The sequence below is a fragment of the Leucoraja erinacea genome, chromosome 9, assembly GCF_028641065.1.
Source record: "Leucoraja erinacea ecotype New England chromosome 9, Leri_hhj_1, whole genome shotgun sequence".
In the NCBI taxonomy this organism is placed as follows: domain Eukaryota; kingdom Metazoa; phylum Chordata; class Chondrichthyes; order Rajiformes; family Rajidae; genus Leucoraja; species Leucoraja erinaceus.
Genome location: NC_073385.1, coordinates 60920319 through 60943315, shown reverse-complemented (window position 1 = coordinate 60943315; position 22997 = coordinate 60920319). Strand labels below are relative to the sequence as shown.

The 22997-nt window shown below is 43.8% G+C and overlaps 1 protein-coding gene across 3 annotated transcripts in view; it reads right to left on the bottom strand.

Moving 5' to 3' along the window:
- The window catches only part of LOC129700464 (metastasis-associated protein MTA1-like), a 126797-nt gene that overhangs the window by 13488 nt on the left and 90312 nt on the right, over positions 1–22997 (bottom strand). For 2 of the 3 annotated variants that reach the window (XM_055640970.1, XM_055640971.1), the window contains exons 16-19: positions 21066–21212; positions 19102–19137; positions 17097–17128; positions 9096–9247 (exon numbers count right to left, since the gene is read on the bottom strand). In XM_055640970.1, coding sequence (XP_055496945.1) covers positions 9096–9247; positions 17097–17128; positions 19102–19137; positions 21066–21212 — 367 coding nt within the window. The remainder of the gene's footprint in view (positions 1–9095; positions 9248–17096; positions 17129–19101; positions 19138–21065; positions 21213–22997) is intronic. The other variant, XM_055640972.1, reaches the window with a different exon arrangement.

Genomic DNA, 22997 nt, shown 5'->3' with positions numbered 1-22997 from the left:
ATTTTAATACGTCAAATTTAAACAAGTCCCTCCCACAACCTCACCCCACTCGGTTGCTCCACTCCCTCGCCGGGCACCCCCAGGGACAGTGATCAGTAATCACTCAGCCCTCCCACTTTCAAAAACACTACGCGGCCCCTGGTTCAGACAGAGAGCACTGCCAGATGTGAGCGGGGAACTGTGGCTAGTTGTCCGTGACGTCTGGATCCCAATGCTCAGTGCTTTGTGTTTCGGAGTTGGCTAATGTTATTGATTTTTAATTAGCCTGATTTGTAATTAGTTAACAAAACCTTAATTTATTCATCCGGAATATCCAGGGGGATGGGATAAGTGTAATATTAAAATGACATGCAAGGTGTCAGGTTGTCTGTCACAACATACAGCCCCAATAACTCATTATTTCCTTCAGTTAAATATTGGGAAGGTAGCACTATTGTCATTTGCCACTCAACTATTATGTTTGTTCACCTCACTGACTATTTCAAACCCTCCCCCCCCCTCCAAATTCCTTTGACAGGTTGAATAGAAATGTCCCCAATCTCTTTGTTTTATTAATTGAACACGTAGATGAACATCCTCAAGGAGTGTAATCAGATGGAAACTGATTCAGATGCGATGTTTAAGAGCTTGTTCAAAGAAGGGGCATATTTTAAAGGAGATACTTGCAGGGGAATGTGTGAGGAGGTTATTATTTGTCTTTAGTTTTAGCTTGAACCAGTACATCTGAATATTCAAAATTGAATATAGTAATTGTGCTGATACTGACTCCAACCAACCACGTAATGAATATCATCCATTCCGGAGGTTTTATTTTTCTGATGCCATTTAAACTTCACTTGGATTTCAATCACTTCAATGTAAAAGTAATTGGGAATGGGGAGCATTGGAACAAAAATTTGCCCTCGGTACATATTAACTGTAATATAATAATGTATGCATGTTGGTAGGTGCAATCAAAACAAAGATCTTTTTATCATTGCTGTGTTATGAATGCACGGAAAATATTATGTACTCTCAAGATCACATTAAATAGAATATTATTGCTTAAATATATAGTTATTGGTCTTTGCATTTCGGAAAAGTCCCAGCTGAGAGGAAGACAGCAAAATACTGAAAATATTGGGAGTGAAAATGACTTCAGGACAGTTTGTTAGGAAAATGAAGGAAATGGTAACAGAATACTTATACAGCTGAGTATAATTTTATAGATGAGAAATTGTGTTCAAACAATTGATTACTTCTTTGACAAAGTAACTAGCATGTTAGATAACAAGGAAGCTAATGGATGTAGCAAATGTTGTTTATAAAAAATTTGGTCCGTGAAGTGCCCCATAAAAGATTACCGCATTGGATAAGCACATGTGGACTTGAACGTAATAGGTTAAGTCATGGGGGTCAGATATGGGGCTTTATGTGTGGGCCAGATATATTGTCAATGCAAGGCCAAGTGTGCATCCAGAGTCAAGGTCTGGAATAGTACTAGGTGTGCAGTCAAAGCTGTCAATGGGAGTGTTCAGCACTGGGAACCTAAACAGGTAAGCAGCTATGATCAGGGAAGACTAGGGGGCCAGGAGTAAGGCTGGACTAAAGGTCAGGAGTGAGAGAAGGTATGCAACTGGAGTCATGGTCAGGAGTTGTACCAGGTGTGCAGTGAGACCCAGGTTGGTCAACATGGGGCAAGTGCTTAATTATAATCTGATTTCCATACATGAATACACTAAGACCATTCATGTGCTGCACCTGTTGATCTGAGCCTCGCTCTACTGTGGAATGTAATTAGGAATGGAATTTAGCCTAACCTTATTCATAGCTAATCCAATTTAAAGCATAAATATTGCATTCAAGTGTAAGTTAAAAGACTTGTTACAGTATGCACCAGATTGCACAATTTCAAGCTGAAAAATGCAAAAGCCCCATACCAATGGGAGGGGGGACACCCCCCTCCCACATCCTCCCCGCTATGCTCCCTCGGGCCTGGTCTCTCGCAATTTCTCACTCCCAACTATCACCCAATGTTGGCAGCCCTGCTATTTACACCCATGACTGTCTGGCTAAGCACAGCTCCAATGCCATCTGTAAATCGCCGATGACACTACTGTGGTTGGCTGAATCACCGGTAGTGATGAGTCAGCGTGTAGGAGAGAGATAGAATAATTTGTTGAGTGGTGCCGCGGCAAAAATTTCTTGCTCAACATCAACAAGACCAAAGAACTGTATCGTCGACTTCAGAAAGGGAAAGTCGGAAGATCACTTGCCAGGTTTCATTGGTGGGTCTATGGTGGAGGGAGATATCAGCTTGAAATTCCTGGGCGTTAACATTTCGGGCCCAGTACATAGATGCAATCACAAATATCGCTCACCAGCACCTCTACTTTCTTAGAAGTTTGCAGATATCCGGTATCTCTCCGAATATCCTAACAAAACGTTTACAGATGTACTATAGAAAGTATCCTGACTGGTTGCATCACAAAGTGGTGCAGCAATTCCAATGCTGAGGAACGTAAGGGACTGCAGAGGGGTAGACTCACTCCAGTCCATCATGGTTACGTCCCACCCAAACATCAAAAGCATTTATTTGAGGCGCTGCCTCAGGAAAACAGCATCTTTCATCTAGGATCCCCACCATTTGGGCCACGCCTCCATCTCACTGCTGGCACAAGGTATAGAAGACTGAAGTCCCACATCACCAGGTTCAGGAACCACTACTTTCCTACAATTATAAAGTTCATGAACCAACCTACACAACCTGATCCTACCTTAACTACAGAGCAACATGGCCCACCCTTTGCATTACTGTGGACTTGGTTTTTTTTCTAAGAAATCTCTTAGATCAAGTGGTCGAGTTTGCACTGATGTCTTAATTCTTTGCATTCTTCTTTTACAATTTTATGTGTAATTTATGTATAATATATGAATATTTGTTTGGTATGTTTGTCTGAGTCCATGGGCCCTGCACAGCTGCTAAAAGCAAGGTCATTCATTGTACTCGCCCCTCTATTTGTGCACATGATACACTTGAACTGACATTCCAGCTCTCCCACTGACTTCCTTATCCATCCCAGCTTCTGCATGTTCCCATATATTTATCACCCTTCTACTTGTGACGGTTCAAGTCAAGAGGGTCAAGAGTGTTTTATTGTCATATGTCCCAAAACAGTACAATTAAATTCTTACTTGCAGCAGCACAACAGGTATGCAAGCATAGTCCTCAGTAGATCCCAAAATAAACAAGTTCAATAAATTAAAAAAAAAAATAGATACAACACACATCATATAACTCATTTCACATCTCATAGCACCTCAGAGAGGCAGTATACAAAATGTGACACCAAGCTATTTAAAAAAATACATCATAGTAGCCTACAGATATGGAATAGTGGGCTCCAGACCAAATATTGGTAATTATGAGTGTTGATGATCAGCATAGAAAAAGTGGGCCAAAGGGCCTATTTATGTGCCCTATGACTATGATTCTGGGATATGAGGAAAGTTGACCAAATAGTTGGACCAAAAGGATTGTCTTCAAGCCGGAGAGCAAAAGAAAACAACAAGAGATCTTCAAGAAGAGAAGAATGTGCTTTTAGTTCAGACAGCTGGAGAGGCCTCAAAAATCATAGCACAAAAATCAAGCATGACAGGATCATATAGTACAAGAACATAGGGAGAAGGCATTGCCTCCACTAAGCTGTGCAACTGTCTAGAGAACTTTCCAATCAGTCCCATTCCATGGTGTCTTCCACAAGAAGTGTGTGAAGCATTTCTCATTAAGTATTCAACACATTTCTTTGAAAACAACATTGTTAAATGTTTCTGCCATTCCTTAAAACAGTGAATTCCAGATACTACCAAGTTGCACTGCCGAACAAATTTCCCTCAACTCACTCCAAGTTCTTTCACAAACTGGTTTTACTCTTGTCTACCACAGATTTTCATTATTTACCTTATAATTTTTACAATAAAAAACCCCATATATAACACATATTTCATGTGTTTAAATATGTTGAAGTACTTCACAGCTAAAGAAGTACTTCACAGTTGGGGCATCATTAAAAAGTCAGAAGTATACAGCAGATTTGCATTTACAAGCTGCAACAAACAGCAAATGTGACATTGGCCAGGCGACCTCTTTCTTTGGTGGTGGATGAAAGATAATATTAGCCTTGACACTGGAGAAACATATCCTGCAATTCTTCCATATCATAACATGATATCTTTCACATTCCAAATGACAGCAACTTCCTTTGACCTGAGCTACTGAGGCAAGAATCCGGAAAGTGTGTTGATCTTGGAAGGATATAGAACTGGAAACATTGCAGAGACAGGGAGGGGTAATGCTACAATTTGAACACAGCAATGAGAATTTTAATACCAAACAAGTTAATATAATGGAACAAGAACAGTAGAATGGGAAAAGAGGACGTTTCCATTTCAGACAGAGGGAGCGGAGTTCTGAATAGTTCATCATTTCTTTGGATGCAAGAAGGGGGACAGCCTTGGTGGTACTATCGCATGGAAATAAAAAGAATACCCACAGGTGCTGAAAATGTGAAACAGAGAATGCTGGAAATGCTCAGCAGATCAAATAGAACCTGTGGCAAAAAAAGAATGACCATTGCAGGTTGAAGAGCCCCTGTCAGACATTGATTTGGAGGAGCAGAGGCATGGTTGAATCAGGTGATGCAAGTATCCTTTATGATAGAGAGATTATGGCATCAAATACACCAGCCAAGACTCCAGATACTTGTCAGGGAGATGGAGTCACTGGCCACAGAATGGATACTGAGATGCTGCACAAACGAATGAGGGAGAGCTCGTTCCCCTCAGCAGAAAGGTGACATTGTCAAAGACTCAGTCATCTCTGTCTCACTATAGGGCGATTTCACTAAAGGTCACTGGAGCGTAGTTAATAATGCCTTACTTTTGATGAAATTCAGCGAGCAAACGCGATAATTCCCGATATTTTGGACCTTTAAATATCCACGGCAAATGTCGGCTGTTCATTTCCGCCGGTTTGGCACCTTCAATTCCCTCTTGAATTTACCTTACTTGCTATCTTTTTTTTCCCCTGCAAATCTAGGTAGCTGTGCCTCACGGTCACCCCGACTGGCACAGTAAATTGCAGCTCACAACCTCGCCGTTTTCTATGTTTTTAACGGGTGGGAAAATGCGTTTTTTCCCATCCACTAACATGTACCGAACCCTCGAGTGTCCTCCACTTGAGAATTTTGGTCACGTGGGTGCGGATCTACGCTCCAGTGACCTTTAGTGAAATCACCCTATAGTCGAAATGTGTAAATGTTAGAACTGAAAGGTCTCCAGCTGAAAAATAAGTAAAAGGTGGTAGTTCTTTCCCGATTTCTTTACGGGTTGTGGGAATCGGTGAGTGGGCCAGCTTTTATTGTCCATCCACAGTGGTTTGCTGGACGGTCTCAGAGGGCAGCTCCAGATTGCCTTGCAGCAGGTTTGGGGCTACACTGGGGCCAGATCATGAGACCATCTCAGATTCCCTTCCCCGGATATTCATGAACCGGGTTGAGATTACATGATGGCAATGCAGTCTTTTTAATTAGATGAATCTGGAATTATGTTCCCCAGCCACCTGTGGTAGGATTTAAATTCACATATCTATCTTCTGTATTATTAGTCCAGTGACTGTTTAAACACAGAACAATAGGAGCAGGAATAGATTGTTCAGCCACTTTTGCCTGCTTTGCCATCCAATACAATCAAATCTTAGCCTCTGCCGTTAAATCATTCACTCTCTTTACCCTAAAATCACACACCCCTTAATGCTTTTAGTGTCAAAAAATATAACTGTATCCTTTTTAAATATATTCTGCAATTTGGCTACCACAGGTCTTCATGGCAGAAAATTGGTTCATTTTTGGTTCATGAAAGAAATGGTTCATCACCCTCTGTGTAGTTTTTAGTTTTAGAGATACAACATGGAAACTGGCCCTTCAGCCCACAGAGTTCGCATCGACTAGCAATCCCCATCCACGTTCTATCCTACAGACTGGGATAATTTTCAGTAACCAATTATTCTATAAACCTGCACGTCTTTGGAAAGTGGGAAGAAACTGGAGCACCCAGGGAAAACCCATGCGGTCACAGGGAGAATGTACAAACTCCGTACTGACAAGCAACCATAGTCAGGATCTAACCCGGGTCCTTAGCACCGTAATGGGCCTGTCCCACTTAGGCGACTTCTAAGGCGACTGCAGGAGACGATGCAGTCGCTACATGTTCACGGGTGGTTGCCGGGTAGCCGCCTTCATGGTGGTGAGGAGTTCCCGCATTCTGGGAACTAGTAGCGGCCTCATTATGGTCGCCGTGAATTTTTCAACATGTTGAAAAATTAGCGGTGACTAGAATTAAGCCGCCATGGAGAGTAGCGAGAATTCTCGAGCCGTAGGTGGGTCGCCAGTAGGTGTTAATGGGTCGCCAGGAGGTCGAAGGTTCTCGTAGGTTGTAGCCGGTGCTGACCGGTGAATTTCATTGGCTCATTGGGAAAAAAAACATAAGCAGTAGTTTTCAGAACCAAGGATAACTGACCAGTAAGCTTCACAGCAGTGTATCTCTGGCTTCTTAAAAGTTGTCTCCACTCCTTCTCCCCATCCCTTCTTCCCCCCCCTTTATAAAGGACTTAAGTGACCGTTCCCGTACACTGTGCTTTCACTGTCTTAATTACAGCGCCAACCTTCCTGTTCATCACGGTGTGTGTCTGTAGCACATTGGCTTTGCACCATGTGAATATCACTCAGACAGCACTTCCCCCGCCTGCATAACGGGCTGGTGCAGGAAGCGGCGTGTGTGTGTGTTCCACTCTGACAGTCGCCGTTCCAGTCGCCTGAAAAATCGCCTAAGTGGGACAGGCCCATAAGGTTGTAACTAGAGTCTCCTCAGTCCTAAATTCTGTACTCTGTACCTTGAGAACGTGACCCTGGTTGCAGAACCTCCAGCTTGGAGAAACATCCTGTCCACATCCATCTCCATCTCTGCCAAAACGTTTCAAAGTCGGAGTGAATTCTTTCCTTGAAATTAGGGGAATGAGGGCAGTACAGTGGTGCAGCAGTAGAGTTGCTGCCTTACAGCGCCAGAGTCCCAGGTTCAATCCTGACTGTGGGTGCTGTCAGTATGGTGTTTGTACGTTCTCCCTGTGACCGTGTTGGTTTTCTCCGGGTTTTCCTCACACACTCCAAAGACATACAGGTTTGTCGGTTAATTGGCTTCTCTAAATTGTCCCTAGTGTGTAGGATAATGCTAGTGTACGAGTGATCGCTGGTCAGCGTGGACTTGGCGAGCTGGAGTGCCTGTTTCCATGCTGTATCTCTCTAAAGTCTGTCCAACATGGGTCAAATTGACCCGTATCTGAGAGAATAGAATCCTAGGAATCTGTCCGGTGAACTTTAATTAGACTTCCTCTGTGGATTATGTATCCATTCTTAGGCAAGGAGACCAAAATTACACGCAGTACTCTGTGTTCTGATTAAGTGTCCCAGACCCAAAACTTCAAGAGTTTCACTTTCCATAGATACTGACTGACCTGCTGAGTGTTTCCTGCAGTTTCTGTTTGTTTCAGATTTCCAGTGTGTGCAGATTTTTTACATTTTTATTATAAGTTCAGGCGTGGTTTCCCCAATGGCCTGGATAACCGAGCAAGATGTTCTTGCTCTTCCACTCAAAACCTATGGCAATGAAGGCTGATATACCATTTGCCTTATTTACTGCTGGCTACACTGCTTTCAGTGCCTGTGTGCTAAGATTCGCAGACCCGTCTGTACACTTTCCCACCACCATTTAAACCATGCATCTCCCTATGAATCTGAATAATACCCTGCCTTTCTATTTTTTTGAAGTGCATAAACTTCACATCTATAAACGTTAAACTGTGCCTGCTACAAACTTGCCCACTCCTTCAACTAGTCTAAATCACCATCTAAATCAGTAGTTCAAATGCCTCGAATTGCTCAATTCACAACTGGCAGGCAGAGTAGAAAGGTTTCTGCATGTCCTGGTGAATGACATCTCAGGTGCCGGAAGTTGGCACCAATTCCACTCAGTGGTAAGCCCCTTCCAGAGGTCTGCCCACCCCCCACTCCTTTCCTTGTGAAGTGTGTACTGACCTCTTCCTGGAGCGCCACAGTTTGATGGCACTCAAAACCTGGAAGTGATTAAAAGACAGCAATCTTCCCTCTACAGAGGAGAACGGCGTCATGGCCAGCTTCAAATTACTGATTGCATGAACGGTTGCTCAATGTAAAGAGGTTGCTATTGATTCATCAAACCCAGTGTTATACAGAGCTGCAGCAAGGAAAAAAAGCAAACTGCTGGAGGAAATCAGCAGGCCAGGCAGCATGTGAGGGGTGATGGGCAGATGATATTTCACCTGGACTGGCAAGTTCCTCCAGCAACATGCTATCTTGTTGCAGACTCCAATAAATGCAGCCTCCTGTATTTCCACTAATCAGAACTGTTCTTGGCATTACAAGGAAAATACATGTTTAAGACCAAACCATGAGCTCTATTCCCCAAAATGTCCGAGGACCAAATCCTATAGGTCTCTGTCCACATTTCCACTTTTGTTTAAATTGAGACGCAATTCCTACATTATTCATTCTCTCCAGACCAGGATAATCCCATTTCCACTCTGTTCATATTTACAGGCACTGAACCCCAAGACTTGCTGCCACTCCACGCATCGAACCAAGCCGAGCAGGTCGACCCTGCACCAAATTAACCGTCAAGTTATGATGATACTAAGCTCGGATTTCAACGAGCCAAAGTGTGTACACAAAGGGAAGGAAGACTGAGAGCACAGTTGTATGGTTGGCAATCTTGCAAAGTAAATATAGTCATGACAATGAATCCACAGACAAGGTATTTTTTACATCTATCTCCTCGGGATTTTATCTCCTAACCATTTCAATCGCAGTGGTCCCTTCCTTTACCCGTGTCTTAATCACTAACTAGCACTCAGTCATTTTGGGAGTGGGTATTAAGGCGCTAGGCTCTGGACTTCGACTCTTGGGTAATGAGAGGCATCAGGGTCATTGTTAACCTGCTGAGAGGCTAGAAACCTTGTGAGGTCTTACCTGGTTTCATCAGTTGCCATGAAAAAGACGTCACCAGGGTTATCGATCCTGTTCAGCTGCCTACACTTCACTGGTGCCACCACGCCTGCTCGTGGAGCTCTGATACTGGGTGGGCAAGATCTCCCATTGACCACAGAGTTTCGAGCAGGTCCCTGCAGGAGGGCAGAGGACAATAGTATGGGTAACTGGGAAATAAAATAATAAAATGGCCTTGAGTAGATGTCTTCCGCCTGCCAGCCAGAAACACCATGTCCTGCAACAACCATTTGGTGGATCAGAACTGGTTAAAACCATTGTTTGAAATCCAAACAATGGGCTGGGTTGATGTTCTGGAAGATATGGCTCTTCCCATTCCCAAATTCAGCTCTACATTGGGAAGCCTAGGACAGACATCCGATAATTTCTCAGACACACATCCACCTCCCTCCCCACCTCCTCCAATGCCACTAGTTAATACAAAAATGAACTCTTGTGGCTCGATTCTGGTTACTTTTCTTTCTTTGGTTAATACAGTCTCTGGTTAAAATTGTAGTTGTACTCATCTCTCAAAATCCAACAAGGTATCAACTCATCCACGGGGAGGGGGTGAGGGGTGGGGTGTAGGGGTTGTGGAGGAGTGGCATGGAAACAAAGCATGCTAAGATTCACAAAATAATGCCTGGATTCACAGATTTTTGCTAAACTTTGTACGATTCTGCTGGCATTCACAAGATTTCACAGGATCTCACTGAAGTTCATAGTTTGCTGAAATTCCAGATTCAGCTACAATATACCAATGCAACTCAGACGTTCTTAAGAAACACACATCAGTTATAATCACCCTTATTTGTTGCAATTTCCCTTATTTCTCCAAGTTCCCTTTACCAGAATGGTCGGCAGATATCCCAACATCGATGTTTCATTCTCTACAAGCTCTAAATGTCCTGATTCACACGCTCTTTCTCTTCCCCACATCAGCAATGTGTTGAAAGTGAATTTGTTATGTCCGAAAGCCTGTCCGACATCATCACTTCCCTAGAAACTCAAGCATGGATGCCCAGTCATTAACAAAATAGGAACCTCTTCCCTCTTTCAGATGCTGACTTGCCAGATGTAACTTCTGCCTAATAGTGAGGTACAAGTTTGTATTACCTTGCCCATGGAGCTTCAGGACCACCGTTCTGATTGTTTCTTCCTAAGATTGTGTAGGGATGAATGCCTCAAATGCATTGAAGAGGCTTTTAGATAGGAACATGGATATATATGCAGGGAATGGGGCACATGGATCACATGCAGGCAGAGATTAGATGTTTGGTGTGGGCATTGTTATCCTGAGGGCCTCTTCGTTGCTGCCCTGTTCTATTTCACCCCTTCCCTCACTGCGCAACAATCACATTCAATTTTTGTTTCGGACCTGGAAAATATCAGGGCGATTATAAAGGGCTCAGTATCATTTTATCTTGTACTAGGGCCCTCAGCTTGCACACAAACACTTTGTACACTTCAGAAGTTTTTATAGAGTTGAATGGGGCGAGCCCTTCCTCACCAGCGAGGAGCTGAAAACATTACAGGTGCCAGCACTGTGTGAGGAGGTTAGATGAGGATTTCAAAGACACAGAACACATACCAAGGCCACTGGGCTTATTCAACCATCCAGAGGTCATCCAAAACAATTAAAAATAGTTGCATGTCCTCGAAGGATATACAGGAGATCAGGCGCCACCCTGTGGCTATACCTGTAGCACAGATGCTGCCTCACACCGCTAGCGACCCGGGATCCATCCTGACCTCCTTTGCTGTCTGACTGCATTTGAGGAGTCTGCATGTTCTCCCTGTGACCGCCTGGGTTTCCTCTGGGTGTTCCGATTTCCTCCAACATCCCAGAGACGGGTGGGGTTGTAGTTTACAGGCCTCTGTGTAGGGAGTGGATGTAAAAGTAGGATAACATAGAACAAGTGCGAACGGGTGACCAATGGCCAGCATGGACTCGGTGGGCCAAAGGGCCTGTTTCCATGTGATATCTTTCAATCTGTTCAACTAGAACCCCTCAGCTCTAATTTCAGAAGCGGGATCTCACAATCACTGCACTCCGCAGAGACACCGGTCCATGTAAAATTGAACTTGTACATCAGCATCAGGTAAATACAGGTATAGGGTGAGCATGTGGAGCAACTCCAGAGATGGGCCTAGCCCAGGAAAATATCCCTCTCCTGCCCCCAATGTCTGCAGATGGATGGGTCCAGTTACCAGTTGGTACTGGATTTTGTGCAAAGCGTGGAGTTATTTATTCTTTTCCAACATGGAAGAGCACAAAAATGCTGAACCAAATCCTCCGATGGTCAATGCCATGGCTAATTGCTGCATCTTCCATTGAAGGGCCATTGTTACAATGGGCACTCAGACCACTGCCACCCTGACGTGATTGTTCACAAGGGCATCCAGGGTATAACATGCGTCCTGATGGATGGATAGGACAACTGATTTATTGGCAATAGATCCATGGAACCAAATCTCCCAGCCCGCTTCAGGATGAGGGCAGCTCAGTGCCAGACGCACTGTCCGGTTAATGAGGCTGCTGTTTATGGTCTGTAAGCATCACGGACCACTGCAGCCCATGTGATAGGCTGCACAGTGAAGCTGCCTTTTACACAGCTGACCCAGGTCTGAGGTCAGTGGTTTCTTACATTGAAGTCAAGTCACCCTCCATCACCCATGCATCAGGGCAGGCAAAGATGACAGAGAGCAGGCACTATGAGTAACTTGGTTCATATTTTAGGCACTATGAGTAACTTGGTTCACTCTATCCGCATTACATCACGAGTAAAGTTACAAAATGGGCTGCATGTCATCCAATACTCCTCAATCTCTGAACAGAGCTCAACACGCATTAAAGGATACATCCAAATATCAATTTGAAATAGACTGGACATGTGTCTTTAAGTGTACATCTTGCGGCAAGACAGATTTACAAAGATAGACATGCTGACAGAGGCAAGTACATTGGCATGCATACAAGGTGTGCCAAACTCCCAGGTTGTTTGTAAATATCCCGTAGCTTCAGGAAAGAACAACTTCTGATTTCATAGAGGCTGGTTTGTGCCAGACTGTGCGGAGGATAGTCGCTGGTTCCAAACTAAAGATTTTCTTCCATCATTTCACAGCATGGTTTGGCAACACCACTTTCCATTTATCAAACCAACCTTCAACTCATGAGGACCGATGGAAGAAATCGATCCTTTGCCATTTTTATCTTTTCAAGCAAACAGGTTTCAAAAACACACACTAGCCACATTGTTATGTGTATGAAAGTGGATTTTTGCAGTAAGGGTTCAAGTCTGCAATTTATATTGCCCATTATCTGACCAGAGAGAATTCTCTTAACCATAACACAGGTGAAGATCTATAGTTGGTTCACTGTCTCCTGGATTTGCTCGAATTCAGGTTCAGAGCTGCCACCTGGCATTAAGGGAAGATCATAGACATAGTTAGCCGAGTGGAGCCATTTTGTCCTTTACAATGGTTGTCTAGTATTGTGGATGCAGATACTATGTGGTTATTGAAAGGTAAAAGCAGCCCTACAGCAACAGGGAAGAAATCTCTAGTGTGAAATTCAGGAGCGGGAAAGGTTCCCCCGGGAGGAACTCCAGGATGGACCTTACAATAACTCCACTCTGAGAAAACTAGGCACTGCTCTGGAAGAGACGGGAATTCTTTATGAAAGAAAAAAAAACTGCAAGAGACAAAGGCTTGCATTTATACAGTGCCTTCATACCCGCAACTGTTTTTACCCCCAATTAGGGACCTTTAAAATGTAATCACTGTTGTGATGTGCAGCGTTACCAAATAAGCTATGGAATTGGTGATCAGATAATAAATCAAATGACTTTATGTAGGAAGGAAGGAACTGCAGATGCTAGTTTGCACCGAAGATAGACACAGGAGTAAAGGGCCTGTCCTACTGTACGAGGTAATTCAAGAGCTCTCCCGAGTTTAAAAAAAAAAATCAAACTCATGGTAAACACGTAGAATGTACGTAGCGGGTACGTCGGAGCTCGAGACGTCTCTTAACGGCTCGTAACGCTAACGGCAGGTACTCGGGAAACGCGGTAACCTCGTGAAGACTCGTGAAGATTTTTCAACATGTTGAAATATGTCCACGAGAGCTCCGAGTACCTACGAGCGGCTATTACTGTAATTCTGTAATGAGTTCGAATCAGGGGAAACTCGGGAGAACTCTTGAATTAGCTCGTACAGTGGGACAGCCCCTTAACTCAGCAGGACAGGCCGCATCTCTGGATAGAAGGAATGGGCAACTTCAGAAGTAACTTTGAAGAAGGGCCTCAACACGAAATGTCACCTATTCCTTCTATCCAGAAATGCTGCCTGTCCCGCTGAGTTACTCCAGCATTTTACCTTATGTTGTTTTGGGGGCCATTGCATCTTTTATAAACAGGATCACACATTGTGATAGTAACCGCAGCAGACAGGCGGTGCGGCCAACATTCCATGGACTGCTCTGTGCATTCAGCCCATATTTTAGACTGGAGCCCAGGACCTCTGGCCTAATAATTCACTGTGAGTTCTACTACAGAGACACGGCCAATTCCTAAAAGAAGTAAATGGAGATGGAAGCAGAAGTTCTTTACAATTACGGGAACCAAATGGGGAGGGGAAATCAAGTGAGAAAAAAACCCTTAAAAATAGAAATTTCCCCTTTTGCACTGGCTAAAGCAAAATTGAATGAATAAAAAGACCCAACATGTGGAGAACGAGAATGAATAACAAGAAATAAGGTCAACCACGAACAACATCTTTTTAAAAATCGCTCTACAAAGATATAGCAGCACATACTGGAGACAAAGAACCTTTTATCACAGAGGTGTCAGTGTTGGTGCCTCAGGCCCCACCTTCATCAACAATCTTCCTTTCACCAGGAATGCTCACAATTGAGGATGCTCACTGGTGATCGACAAGCATTTCATTCCATTCACAACTCCCCATCTACAGCAGTACACATCTGCAAGCCGCGGGAGTGTGTCAAGCTGTTGAATCTCAAGTGTCAGGCAACGGCTGTGTTCAACAGGGAAAGCTCATCATGTCCGCCTAGCATTCAATAGGATTGCCATCATCGTCAAGCATCCTAGATGCAGAGGGGAAGGGTTCGTGTCATCATTAACCAGATGTTTAACTGGATAAAACACATGGTCACAGATTGGAGGTTGGATATCACCATATAACCATATATAACCATATAACAATTACAGCACGGAAACTGGCCATCTCGGCCCTTCTAGTCCGTGCCGAACACGTATTCTCCCCTAGTCCCATCTACCTGCACTCAGACCATAACCCTCCATTCCTTTCTCGTCCATATAACTATCCAATTTATTTTTAAATGATAAAATCGAACCTGCCTCCACCACCTTCACTGGAAGCTCATTCCACACAGCTACCACTCTCTGAGTAAAGAAGTTCCCCCTCATGTTACCCCTAAACTTCTGTCCCTTAATTCTCAAGTCATGTCCTCTTGTTTGAATCTTCCCTACTCTCAGTGGGAAAAGCTTATCCACGTCACTTGTCTATCCCTCTCATCATTTTAAAGACCTCTATCAAGTCCCCCCTTAACCTTCTGCGCTCCAAAGAATAAAGACGTAACTTGTTCAACCTTTCTCTGTAACTTAGTTGCTGAAACCCAGGCAACATTCTAGTAAATCTCCTCTGTACTCTCTCTATCTCGTTGACATCCTTCCTATAATTAGGCGACCAAAATTGTACACCATACTCCAGAATTGGCCTCACCAATGCCTTGTACAATTTTAACATTACATCCCAACTTCTATACTCAATGCTCTGATTTATAAAGGCCAGCACACCAAAAGCTTTCTTTATCACCCTATCTATATGAGATTCCATCTTCAGGGAACTGTGCACGGTTATTCTTAGATCCCTCTGTTCAACTGCATTCCTCAATTCCCTACCATTTACCATGTACGTCCTATTTTGATTTGTCCTGCCAAGATGTAGCACCTCACACTTATCCGCATTATACTCCATCTGCCATCTTTCAGCCCACTCTTCCAACTGGCATAAATCTCTCTGTAGACTTTGAAAATCTACTTCATTATCCACAACACCACCTATCTTCATATTATCTGCATACTTACTAATCCAATTTACCACACCATCATCCAGATCATTGATGTACATGACAAACAACAGTGGACCCAACACAGATCCATGTGGCACCCCACTAGTCACTGGCCTCCAACCTGACAAACAGCCATCCACCATTACTCTCTGGCATCTCCCATTCAGCCACTGTTGAATCCATCTTGCTACTCCACCATTAATACCCAACAATTGTACCTTCTTAACCAACCTTCCATGAGGAACCTTGTCAAAGGCCTTACTGAAGTCCATATATACAACATCCACTGCTTTACCCTCATCAATTTCCCGAGAAACCTATTCAAAAAATTCAAGAAGATTAGTCAAACATGACCTTCCAGGCACAATTCCATGTTGACTGTTCCTAATCAGACCCTGTTTATCCAGATGCTTATATTACGCATTGGATGACTACCCAAAAGCATCCCATCTTAAGTCATGACTGTGACAGGATACACTCTGTAGACCACTGAATGCTCCTTCTACACACTTATCAAGCTCGTTACTATTCAGAACAAACTATTCCACCCACCACCCTAAGCATTCACCCAATCCACCAAAGCGCACTGTGACTGGAATAGCAATCTGCCTCGTCTTCATCAACAATACCTCCTAAATCTGCAGCCTTGATCACCTGGAAGGAAAAACACAGCGAACCCACAGGGACACCATTGGATGCAAATGACCTTTCATGATGCACACCAGGAAATGGTTCACAGTTTCTTTATCATCATTCGATCAAAACCTTGTACCTAACAGCACAATGGGTGTGCCTTAACCACAAAGACGACAGTGGTTCAAAAAGTCAACACATCACCACCATTAGGAATGGAAAACAATTGCAAGCCTTGTCACAACACCCATACCCTGTGAATGAATAGAAATGTCTATATTTGAGTATTCCAAGAAAAGGGATATGCACAGCAGTGTCTTCCCTGGTCTGCAACATCAACTGGCCTTAAGCTCAACCTCCAGGAAGGGAACTTGTAACAGGGCCCCTAGTGAAGAGGCACTGCTCCAATCCACTACAAAATACCTCTTCCAGCACCGCCCATCAAGTCAAAGAGTCAAACACTGCAGAATCAGGGCCGACCAGGCCCATCCCGTCCACCAATTTATACAAACCCCATTTACCAACACTTGGGCTGTTGCCCTCTATGCCTTGATGTTTCAAGTGCACTTCTAGACATGAATGCAGTGAGAGTATCTATGCCCACCAACCCCTCAGCTAGTGTATTTCAGATTTCAACCACCCTTTGGGGTAAAAAACAATCCTCATAGATCACCTCTAAATCTCTCCTGCCGAGAATAAAACCTCTGCATATGGTTATAGACAACTGGTACAGGGACAAGTTTCTCACTATTCCAACCTACATAAGGCCCTCCATATTTTGTACACTTCAGTCACAAACCCACTGCCCCCCCCCACCTCCTCCTCAACCTCCGCTTTCCTGGGAAACAAACCCAGCTTCTTCCTTCCCTCCTCATCCCTGGAACACGCTAGCCCAGGCAACATCCTGGTGAATCTCCTCTGCAGTGACTGCCCCCAAATCTCTGGAATGGAACTTGAGATATTCTGCCTACAGAGAGTATTGCAGCTTTATATTTAGAAATAATCAAAACTCTCCAGTGAATAACATGTGTGTTTATAAACTAACTTTAAGGGTGACAAGTGCGAAAGATAAAAATATTAACATCACGGAAGACGCAGCAATAAAGAAGACCCTCCTGGAAGACTTGAGTGGCACTTCACATTCACTGCCAAGGTCTTCATTAACTGAACACATTGAATTATTCCGCAAATTAAACTACAACCCAGCACATTTAACAGCTTTCCAAAATAAAGTCCCTTACCATCTGTCTCCCTTGCGTGTGGTTCATCATACCTGCAGTAAACAGAAGGATCTATTAAGGTGGGACAATGGCCATTATCAATAGAATATTCCCATTACATGTAGAAAAGATACACTTGCTACTTCCACCCGGCTGGCAATGAATGTGTGACGACTGTGGTACAAAAGAACTGCAGATGCTGGTTTAAACTGACACAAAATGCTGAAGTAACTCAGCGGGACAGGCAGTAAGTATCTCTGGAGAAAAGAAATGGGTGACGTTTTGGATCGAGTTGACTGAGACCAAGAAGCGTCTCGACCCGAAACATTATTGCCATAGAGGGATCATTCCAGGACTGTCTTATGAAGAAAGGCTGGATAGACTTGGTTTATACTCTCTAGAGTTTAGGAGATTGAGAGGGGATCTTATAGAAACTTACAAAATTCTTAAGGGGTTGGACCTAGAGATGCAAGGGGGTCACCTGTAAGGGGGGAAATCCTTTAAAACCTACTTTTTTGATTACACCAGCATTTTGTGTCTATCCAAGGTGCAATCTACTGATGGAGAAAAAGGTACGGGATACTGAGTTGGCAGCCCTTTCATATTAAATGGCGGTGCATTTTGCTGAAGGCCTACTTGCACCTAATTTCTATGTTTCTATGTTTCTATGTTGACCCGAAACATCACCCATTCCTTCTATCCAGAGATGCTGCCTGCCCTACTGATTACACCAGCATTTTGTGTCTATCCAAGGTGCAACTACTGATTCTTAAAGGGAAGGGCAGCCCTTTGAGTACTTTGTTGAGTTTTGAAGCATCTGGTGTCAACTCCATGAAAATCATAGCCAGTTGCTCCAAATCAAGTCTCATTGATGTCCATGCTCCCATTATCACTAAGCAATCAACGTTACTCTTGTTTATTGACCTCCCCACCTTCCTTTTGAGATGCTCATTCATACAATTTATTTGGCCGACTTCCTGGTTCTGTGGATGTCAATATAACGGAACATCTCATCCTGTATAGACTTTAACAATAAACAGTGCAAGGTCATTGAATAAAGATTGTGCGGAGAAACACAGTGATCTTTTTTGCATCCTCATTGGCACTAGGGTTAACAGCACTCATTTGGCTAAGCCCAGCTAACCTTCCCTTTCGACACTGCTCAGTTTCCCAGCAGACAGCAGATACTGTATATACATCATCTCATTTGAGTTTCTACACGACAGTCTTACAGCTACAATGGTCAGTCGGTGGATTCAATGCTGATTTGTGTCTTGTGTGGATCACGTGGATTTATGTCAGTCCGTGAGTGTGGGAAAAACTTAAGAAAATGCTGTATCGCTTTGTATGCCTATTTGTACCTATACGTATCTGTGTAATTTAGTGGTATCAGTTCATGGCACCTGTCAGTTCACTTGCCTGAACTGGGGACGAGCAAGTCACACTTATGCATGTAGACACTGTTATAAAGTAGGATCTGGGCACAGACAAAGGGAAAGACGCACACTGTTGCAGGAAAACAAAAGGGAAACAGCTTCCAATGAACAGACTGGTTCAACTACGTAAACTAGGAGATATGTAAACACAAGGATAAGTTGATACTGGTAAGATCCCCACAGCCATCAGACTATTAAACTCAACTCAAACAAAAATCTGAACTTTAATAGCCGATTGCACTTTATATGCTTATTTATGTGTGTGTATATATATATATTCAATGGTATATGGACACACTGATCTGTTCTGTATTTATGCCTACAATATTCTGTTGTGCTGAAGCAAAGCAAGGATTTCATTGTCCTATCTGGGACACATGACAATAAACTCTCTTGAACTCTTGGACATTTGTTCAAGAATTGTCAGATAAATAGATATTCAGAAGTAAACGAAAAAGGAAAGTATTGACAAATTTGGGGAAGTAAAGAATGACACAGAGACGAAATGATGTCAACGCACACAGTGACACAATGAAGAAATAAAAAGAGTGCACTTTGACATTGCTTTCATTGCAGTGTTGACCTCTTACCCTTATAAGGCATCAGCAAGCGTTTCTTCATGCTCCCTGGGAAAGGACAATTGAGAAATGATTAATTACTCAAATCATTCACAGATTATTTACTACAAATGATGGGGCGAGGATCTTACAATGATTAATTTTGGTGTCACACCTCTTAAAATTTACCAGGTAAATCTAAATGAGCGCATGGGGGGGAATTGGTTCATAATGTTGATGGAGCAGCTTGTGGCTCTGTTGGACACAAAGTCATACATTCCCCATCTCCACCTGTAGCACACAGGCTGGGATCAATAGCATTGCAGTGGCAGAATGGCATGATGATCACAGTGAAAGTTAATTTATGTTTTCCACACTTTCCTGTGCTGCAAAATATCAGCCAGCCTCCACATGCGAGGCTCAAACATGGTAAAATAATTTGGATGTTTCTTGGAAATTCCCATGTTTGCTTTCAAAGCCCAAGTGGCCTTCCTCACCGACACCCACCCCACCTTCCCACAGCCCTCATCATTCCTGGCTCTCGTACGCCTGCTTGTCTATACTCTGCCAGTGGCAGATTCAACTGTCTCGACCCCAAGCATGGCAATTCCCTCCACTAACGCTTACTGCAAGCATGTCTTCAGATTCACCATCAGGTGCTGGAAATGACCTGCACAATGATGATCCTACCTCAGCACCTGAACACTACAGATCACCTCGTGCACCACTTGTTTTCAAATGGTGTTTTGCACTAATGTCTTATTTTTGCACAGTTTATTTCCTTTTCACTGTCCGGTATAATTTTTGTTGAGTTTATGAGCATGTGAAGCTGTAGCATCTGCACCTCACCTAACTTGTGCGTATGGCAATCAGCCTGGTTTGTTCTTTTTATTCTCTCCACACTCCCACCAACTCCCTCCAGATTATTCCACTTACTAGGACCAATTTACAGTGGTCAGTTAGCCCAGCAGCCATACATTTTTGGGATGTGGGAGGATATCGGGGAATCCTCAGAAACCTACGTTGTCACAGAGAGAACGTGCACAGACAGCACCCGAGGTCAGGATTGAATCTGGGTCTCTGGCAATGTGGAAGCTGCTTGACCAGCTGAACCACTGTTTACAGATAGTGACTGCCACCTCCACCCCCACCTCCACTCCCACTTGATGCTGGCCCTGCCCATTTGGTCAGTTTCACCAGTGGCTTCAACACGGCTTGGTTTTTCCTTTGGGTCCTATCCTTAGACAACATCTTCAGCACTGAATTCCCTGTAGTCTCTCTTTATACCTGCGTAAACTCTATTCCATAGAAATCAGCACTTTAAGGGATAGAAAAGCATACATTCTCCACTCGTATTAGTACGAGGATGTGTTTAATATTAGTATTAGTACTAGTATAGTAATTCACCGGGAGTGTTGCGGCAAACAGAGCACCGGGAGAGTCACGGCAAAGCCCACCAGCGGACCAAGGACTCGCTCGGAGGACCGACCGGTAGGCCCGGCTCGCCAGCCGCAGTCTCTGAGCTCAGCCGCAAACCACTGGTGTTGACAGGACTCGCGCTGAAGAGAGTGAGCAGGACCGTCGAGATGGAGGTGGACCGTTCAAATGTGTATGGGGACCTGCGCTGCCGAGAGCTACCAGGCGGTGGGCCACAGAGAACATTGAAGGGACCTGGCGAGGGCCACCAAAATCGATGGAGGACATGCGACAGCAGGCCTGGTTCACTACCGTGAACAGAACATAAAACTATTCGGTGAACTTATAACTTTGTCGGTGCCAGAAACATGGCGACTGTTGTGTACAGCCTAGATGAGATCTGCTGTACAATTTTACCAGGTTGTATGCAAAACAAGGCTGTTCACTCTACCTAGATACAATAAAGTATAATTGAATTGAATTATTGAGTAATCCTGCACCTATAATCACAGGTTAAAATACTTGGACATACATGCCCGGAAATAACCCAGAAACCGGACTCCTCTCTGTGATAAACTCACCGTCTATGCCATTGTGCTGCTCATAGCTGCGCTTGCCCAGGATAGTTGGAGAGCTGTGATTTAAGATGGGCATCAACCTGGCAGGAGTCACGCTGCTGATGTGCAGACCAACCTGAGCACGGTCCTGCTTCGGGCACGGATGAGCTTCTGTGAACAAAGGTGGTGGTTAACATTCAGATACAAAGAACAAACCTGATTCCAGGACTTTGGGACATCTGATTTATAATTGTGTAGGAAGGAACTGCAGATTCTGGTTCAAATCAAAGCTAGACATAATAAGCTGGAGTAAGTCAGCGGGTCACACACCATCTCTGGAAAAGAGGAATAGGTCACTATTAGGGTCAAAGGTCGAAGATCTGAAGAAGGGTTTCGACCCGAAATGTCACCTAGTCCTTTTCTATAAAGATGCTGTCTGACCCACTGAGTTACTCCAGCTTTTTGTGTCTATTTCTGATTTACAATTGTGTGCAATAATAACGCTGTCGATTCTGTGAGATACATGTTCTCATGCTGACTTTTACTTTAATGGAATACTGTGCCAAACACATCACACATTTTGCCCAGCCTTTTTGATTTAGGAAATTTAGCTTCAGACAATGTTTTCCAGAAACACACCCTTTAATTTACTGAGGAATGGCTGTACGTAGCATGCTTCACAACCAGAGGATATTTCAAAATGCTTCACAGCCAACAATGTATTTGCGAAGATACAAAGAGCTGGAGATATTGGAATCTAAAGCAAAAATCAAAGTGCCGGAGGAACTAAGCGAGTCAGGCAACATCTGTGTAGAGAATGGACAGATGGGTTGGGACCCTTATAACATAGAACAATACAGCACAGGATCAGGCCCTTCAGCCCATGATATTTGTGCCGAAAATAATGCCAAGTTAAAGTGATCCCAATGCCTGTACATGAATCATATATCCCTCTATTCCCTGGACTTCCATGTGCCTATCTAAAAGCTTCTTAAACGCCACTATCGTATCTGCCTCCACCACCACCCCTGGCAATACATTCCAGGTCGCCACAACTCTTGGTGTAAAAAAAATTGCCCTGCACATCTCCATCAAACTTTCCCCCTCTCACCTTATAGCTACGTCCTCTAGTATTGGCCATTTGCACCATGAGAAAAAGTTTCTGACGGTCTTCCCTATCTGTGTCTCTCATAATTTTATATGCTTCTATCAAGTCTCCCCTAATCCTCTGATGTTCCAGATAAAACAATCCAAGTCTATCCAACCTCTCCTGCCACTGAAACCCTCTAATTTATGCAGCATTCTGGTAAACGTCCTCTGCTCCCTCTCCAAAGCTTCCACATCTCTCCTGTAATGGGGCAACCAGAACTGCAGGCAATACTCCAAATGGGGTCTAAACAAAGTCCTACAGAGCTGCATCATGACTTCCTGACTCTTGTACTCAATGCTCCTAATAATGAAGGCAAGCATACTACATGCCTTCTTTACCACCCTATCTACTTGTGCTGCCACCTTTAGAGCTACAAATATGGACTCCATGATCCCTCTGCACATTAATGCTGATAAGGATCTTGCCGTTAACCGTACACTCTCTCCTGTAGTGAAGAAACAAAGATCATCATCAAGGCTCCTGTAATCTCCTCTCTTGCCTCCCTGGGTACTTATTCGCCTTATTGCTCTTTAAAAGCCTCAGCACCTCCTCCTTCTCGATCTCAAACCACCCTAGCGTATTTGTATTCTCCACACTGATCTCACTCTCCTCCAAGTTCTTCTCCTTGATGAATACAGATGCTAAGTACTCAATTCATACCACACCCACATCCTCCTACGCCAAGCATAGATTCTCTCCTTTACCCTCGAGCGGCCCTGCCCCCCTGGTCACCTCCTTGTTTTTAACCCACATACAAGAAGCCTTGAGTTTTTCCAAAATACCTTTTTTTAGCTGATAGTGGGCAA